Raw genomic sequence first — 6,212 nt, forward strand, 5'->3', positions numbered from 1 at the left:
TGCCTTAAGGTCCATATTGGAATAACAATGTATTAAGTGATGAATTGATTGAAAGAGAGTGAATTGAGCTTTTAGTTTTTAATACTCACTATACATGTGAGTTAATTCAAACACAAACTTGTCCAAAAAAAGACAGAAATTAATAAACAAGTTGGATTAGTCATTGATGTTGACTTATTTTACACAATTAATTAAACATATCAAATTAACGGCAAAAAAAAATATAGGCCCATTGATTTTAATTATTAAATTTCAATAACTTTTTAGTTTAGGTATCAAAATTAAATAGCATTTTAGATTAGGTACTAGTTGAAAAGTCAAACAAATTAATAAAGTAAAAGGTATTAGAATTTACAAATATTACATCACATGCCATTACAATAAAAAAATATAAAAAATATTACATTAATTTATACTATATTGTATTAAAAAAAAAAAATCAATACAGCCACAACTTAACTGTGACTGTCTTGGTAAATTGAAAGAGACAACTCACACCACTATACTATATATTATTTTGAGTAAAAGTATTGTTTTGACCTCTATTTATACTATATTATAGTATAATTTTTCTAAAAAAAATTTAATTAAGTCACAACTTAACTGTGACTATCTCACAACTTAGATGTCACACAACTATACTATATATTATTTTGAGTAAAAGTATTGTTTTGACCTCTATTTATACTATATTGTAGTATAATTTTTCTAAAAAAAATTTAATTAAGTCACAACTTAACTGTGACTATCTCACAACTTAGATGTGACTGTCGTTCAGTCACAATTAAATTTGAAGTTGTGAGTGTCGTACAGTCACAACTAAATGTGAAGTTGAAACTACATTAGCAAATTTTCAAGATAATATAAAAGTCTCAATGACAATTTTGTCAAAACCTTATAAATTTTAACTAACACTCATCATATGTGGGCTAAATGATAAAAATGTCAAATGGAAAATACTCAAATCAAAGGGGCCAACATATTTGTGACATAATCTAAAAAACTACATTTAAATTTGGTAGTTCAATTGAAATATCATATGGTCTTTATGCTATACCAAAAATTTATTGAGATTTGGTATTTAATCCTAATTTTCTAAAAAAACATATCAAATTATAATAGATTATTATTGAGAAATTTGAAATTCATTTAAATTTGAGGCAATTAAATACTTATAACCCAATGCAAATAGGACTTTCTAACACAAATTGTCATACTTAAATACAATTTTTTTTTTTTTTTAGTTGGAGAAAAGGGATCAAACTTGAATTTTTACTACTCTTATTGACTGGGCTACCTAATAACTACTTTCTTAAATACAAGTTAGGGTGAATTACATTTTACACCTCTCAAGAATAGGTCGTTTTTCACTTTGGTTCTTGATATTCAAAACGTATCAATGTGAAACCTAAAGTTTATGAAAATTACAATGTGCCATTTACGTTAACTTTTTTGTTAATTTTGACTACATATAGCATGTGTGAGATGCATTTACATTGATGTAGATAGTGAATTTACGCCACGTGAACAAATAAAATAAACTAAATAAACAAAAAAGAAATTAGAAAAAGGCATTTAAATTATTATATATTAAAAAAATTAAAAGATAACATTGAAACTAAATATAAAAAATTATCTCGTTTATCTCTACCTTTCCCTCCTCCCTCATCTTTTTCGTTCCCAGTTTTTTGTTTTTTTAATTTTTTAACCAATAAAATTTTAGTTGGCTTTTTTAATTTGTTTTTTTTTTCCACATAGCGTAAATTTATTGTTTTTATTAGTGTAAATGAATCACACGCATGCTATATGCAGTCAAAATTAACAAAAAATTAAAAAAAAAAGGCACATTGTAATTTTTATAAATTTTAGATTTTATATCAAAACATTTTAAATATCGAGTATCAAAATAAAAAATAACTTATACTTAAGAGATGGAAAGTGTAAATGACCTACAAGCTATGACAAACGTTGTTTTTTCTTCCTCCTTTTTTAGTGTATAATACTTTATTTTGTTATATACTTTTGGTCTTGGGGTGGAATGTTCTTTCTTTCCTGTGTGGCAGGCATCTCTCTGCCAGTCAAAATCCAACTCCAACTGTCCAACATACAAACCAGGCCATACAGACTATAAAGGTCCAAACCAAAATAATTACCATAATACGTTATTTATTTATTTTTTCAAAAACATTGTTTTCCCAAGTCCAAGTCATTTTTCAGTTTTCAGACCCAAAAAAGAAAAAAGTTTTTCAATTTGGTCTCTTTGTTTTCTGCGTCTCTCTTTGTCTCCTTGTTCCTCTTCTTCTTTCCTTTTCGATTCTTCTTTCTGAAGGAGATACAGAGAGGAAGAGAGAGAGAAGGGAATGGAGAGCATAGCAGTGTGGCAAGGGGCAACACTGTGTGGGATTGTGTCATGGATTGTAATAGCTTCATATCTCAATGTGACCCGAAAGCTTAGATCTTTCATACAACCATGGGTGACCCGCCATGTCCTCACAGACACTCCTCTCATCCTCCAGATCCAGGTTTCAAAACTGCTAAAAACATTATGACCCAGATGACCCTTCTTGTCCAATTCTGAGTATTTTCAATCATTGACTTTTTTCTTTTCTGGAATTTGGTTTTCTGTTGGGTTTTGCAGTATTTCCAGCATAGGTTCCTGGATGCTTTCTTTTCCGGCTTGTCTTGTGTTGTTTCTGTGCCATTTTACACTGCCTTTCTGCCTGTGCTTTTCTGGGTATTTTTTTTGTGCTCTCTTTAATGGTCAATTTTGGTTTTGTGTGTTTGTTGTTATATCAGTTTTGGGTTTTAAGTTAATTATGTTAATCAGGATTTTCTGAGAATTTCTACGTGTGTGGCTTTTGGTTGACCATTTGTAGAGTGGGCATGGCAAATTGGCTAGGCAAATGACCCTGTTGATGGCTTCCTGTGATTATCTGGGGAACTGTATAAAGGTAATCTCTTTCATTCTTACTATTTAGTTTTTGTAAATTGGTCAATTGCTTCAGGTATCAAGTTACATATTGTCTGTGTTTGTGTCTAATAGGATGTGGTATCGGCTCCTAGACCTAGTTGTCCGCCTGTTAGAAGAATTACAGCTACAAAAGATGAGGAAGATAATGCATTGGAATATGGATTGCCATCTTCCCACACTCTAAACACTGTTTGTTTATCTGGGTATTTACTTTTCTTCTTGTCATTTACAAGCATAACCTTTAGGCATGCCTAATAATATAAGTGCTTCAAAATTTAGTTCAAGGTTATACAATTGGTGAAGCTTGCTCATGAAGGTTTTGAATATGTCTTCTGAGTGAATCAAGACATTTGGTTTAAGCTTTTTTGGCTACGCTCCTTGATTATCACAATTTGAGGCAAAACTTATGTATTTAGTACTAACCAGCATTTTAGCAATGAATCATCAATACATGCTTTGGAGAGTTAAACACTTACTGTGTGAATTACTGTCATACATACACTAAAGGTTTGCTCTTGGGTTTGGGGTTTCCAGATACCTTTTGCATTACATCCTGTCTTATACTCAGAATGAAGATGCCTATGTGAAATTCACTGGATTCGCTCTTGTTTGCTTGCTTGTGGGTCTCATTGGTTTGGGTGAGTGTACCTTTCTCTTTTGAGTTGTCGGCAGCTTCTTTATTTATTTTTCCTTAAATTCCCAAACTAAACTCGTGTTTTCTTGATAGGAAGAATTTATCTCGGCATGCACAGTTTTGTTGATGTCATAGGTGGGCTTGCTATTGGATTGGTGATTCTTTCGTTCTGGCTTACTGTACACGAATATGTTGACAATTTTGTAGTCTCGGGACAAAATGGTACACACACTGCTGGTCATTTAACTCACTATTATGTATTCTAGATAACTTGGTTGAAACAGCCTAGAGTGCAAAAGAACATATGTTTTTGAATAACTCAATAATGCAAGAAGAAACTGGAATACTGTCAGGAGAATGCCCCAAAGGTGGTGAGCATGAAAGTACCCAAATAGGAAGATATGCCCACACCTGCCCTTTTGTATGTCAGGAAATAGAATGTGGAAACTTTCATAAAGATCTGACAATCTTAGAAAGTGTTCTGTGAATATCCCTTGAAAGATTGAAACAGGCATGGAATTTGGTCTGATAGAGAAGAAAAGTTCACATGAGATGTATGCAAGTTGAAAGAATTTTCTACAAATTCTTTCATATCTTGTCAAAACAAGAATGGGACACATTGTTCTACCTAATAGAGGAAAGCCACCCTTTATTAACTAGGGAAACTGGGGCCATGGGGACTTTGAAGTCATAAGTTGGGTTATTTTTGTGATGTACCGAAACTGTACTATCAAACCCTTATTGAAAATATGGTTCAGGTTAAATCAGAATGCTGAAACATGAACCCTTTTGGACTTCTGCGGAGACAAGTAGACTGGGGTTGTACCTTAACACTCTTGGAATTGAAATGAGAAAGTAATTATGGAATTTATAACTTGGAAATGAGAAAGTAATTATGGAATTTATAACTTGGAAAGTGTGTTATGTATTCTTAATGCACACTGTTTCTATTGCAGTTACAACCTTTTGGGCTGCCCTAAGCTTCATATTGCTCTTTGCTTATCCAACTCCTGAGTTTCCAACTCCAAGTTTTGAGTACCACACTGCCTTCAATGGTGTTGCATTAGGAATTGTAAGCAATCATTTATCCATAAACATCAACCCCTTGTTGCTTTGTTGCATGCTTCATTTGCTTTTACACATTTATTTTAAATCATGCATATTGCTGATTGATGCATATATATATATATATATATACAATCATGTTAATACTCTTAATCATATATATCAGGTTCACAATATTTTTAGATAGGAATTTGTTCTCCAAATTCATGCAAATTTTGTTCTCTAAGTTATGTGCTTTCCCATGATATTCATAGCTAAAAACAGCAATGTTATCCAGGTATCTGGCGTCCAGCAAACATACCATCAGTTTCACCATGAAGCCGTTCCGCGTATATTCATATCACAATTAACAATCCCTGCATTTATGGGAAGAATTCTTGTGGGAATACCAACAATACTTATTGTAAAGTTCTGCAGTAAAGCTCTTGCTAAATGGATTCTTCCTGTAGCAGCTAACACCTTGGGCATCCCAATAAAATCAACCACTTACATTGCAACGCTAAATGGATCAAGTAATGGGAAAAAATCAGATGGGTTGAAGCAATCAGGTTATCCCCAGAAGCTGTTCCCTTTATCCAGCCAAGACTCATTTGATGTCGATACTGGTATAAGATTCCTTCAATATGCAGGGCTTGCATGGTCCGTGGTAGATCTTGTCCCTTCCCTTTTTTCTCAGCTAAGCTTGTAATGTTCATCAGTCTCATGCATGCACTTTACTTCATTTCTAATGGAAATATGCCATGTATTAAATTTTGTAAATTGTATACGTTGTAGTATGAACAAATTGATTTTTCCTATTTCCATGGAAACCCTTCTGCAGATAAACAAGAACTTGTTCAATTCACAGCTCTCATTTCAAGAGCTGCAAGCATTTTAAGTTTTACCAAATGCTAACCTGGTTTGAAAAAATAGCCAAAATGCGTCCTTCCAAGCAGTGGCGCGCCCATAAATTTTTCTTCGTGGGGGTGGGGGCGAGACAATAGACAGACACTAACTAATATTTCGATATTGAAAATTTAAAACATGCACACTTAAAAAATGTTTTTTTTTTTCCTTACAATATTTAGAAGACTTTTTTTTTTTGGGAGAATAGATCTATCTCTGTCTCCACCCTATCCCGTATGTAGATCAAACTCTCTGTTTTCTGTGTCTTTCTCCAACCTCACAGCCAACATGAATGAGGATTAGAATGTATGAAATGGCTCCAAGTTCATTTTTGCCCATAAAGCATAGGGTTTATTTCAAATGGTTCCATGTACTATCAAATGTTTCAAATAAATTCATAAACTAAATGAAATTATACAAAATAGCTCATCTGTCAAATATTAGAATGGTAATTTTGTCATTTCATCAATTAATAATATTTAATTATTATTTAAATAACCAAAATTAATATAACTAGAATAATTATATAAAAAAACTCACCCGACCGGTTCCCCCACCCCTGCCACCTTACCCCTTCCTCCCCTGCCACCCAGCCCCTCCAGAAACCCCGACCTGCGAACTCAAATCCTCCGTGAAGTCGAGCCCACGCCAAGGTCC

General features: G+C 33.0%; 1 protein-coding gene across 2 annotated transcripts; it reads left to right on the forward strand.

Moving 5' to 3' along the window:
* Positions 1-2,194: 2,194 nt before the first annotated feature.
* SPP1 (Phosphatidic acid phosphatase (PAP2) family protein) lies at positions 2,195-5,510 on the forward strand. 2 transcript variants are annotated; one of them, XM_086249263.1, is made up of 8 exons: positions 2,195-2,522; positions 2,639-2,734; positions 2,877-2,951; positions 3,044-3,174; positions 3,506-3,609; positions 3,699-3,740; positions 4,562-4,677; positions 4,948-5,510. In XM_086249263.1, exons 1-8 carry the CDS (start codon positions 2,361-2,363, stop codon positions 5,356-5,358), a joined length of 1,137 nt encoding a protein of 378 aa, XP_086105389.1. In that variant the 5' UTR covers positions 2,195-2,360; the 3' UTR covers positions 5,359-5,510. The 2 variants fall into 2 exon arrangements, with proteins under 2 accessions (XP_086105389.1, XP_086105388.1); XM_086249262.1 differs by having other exon boundaries at positions 2,199-2,522; positions 3,699-3,827.
* Positions 5,511-6,212: the final 702 nt, after the last annotated feature.

The sequence above is a fragment of the Dryas octopetala genome, chromosome 6 (assembly GCF_963921425.1).
Source record: "Dryas octopetala chromosome 6, drDryOcto1.1, whole genome shotgun sequence".
NCBI classification, from domain to species: Eukaryota; Viridiplantae; Streptophyta; class Magnoliopsida; order Rosales; family Rosaceae; genus Dryas; species Dryas octopetala.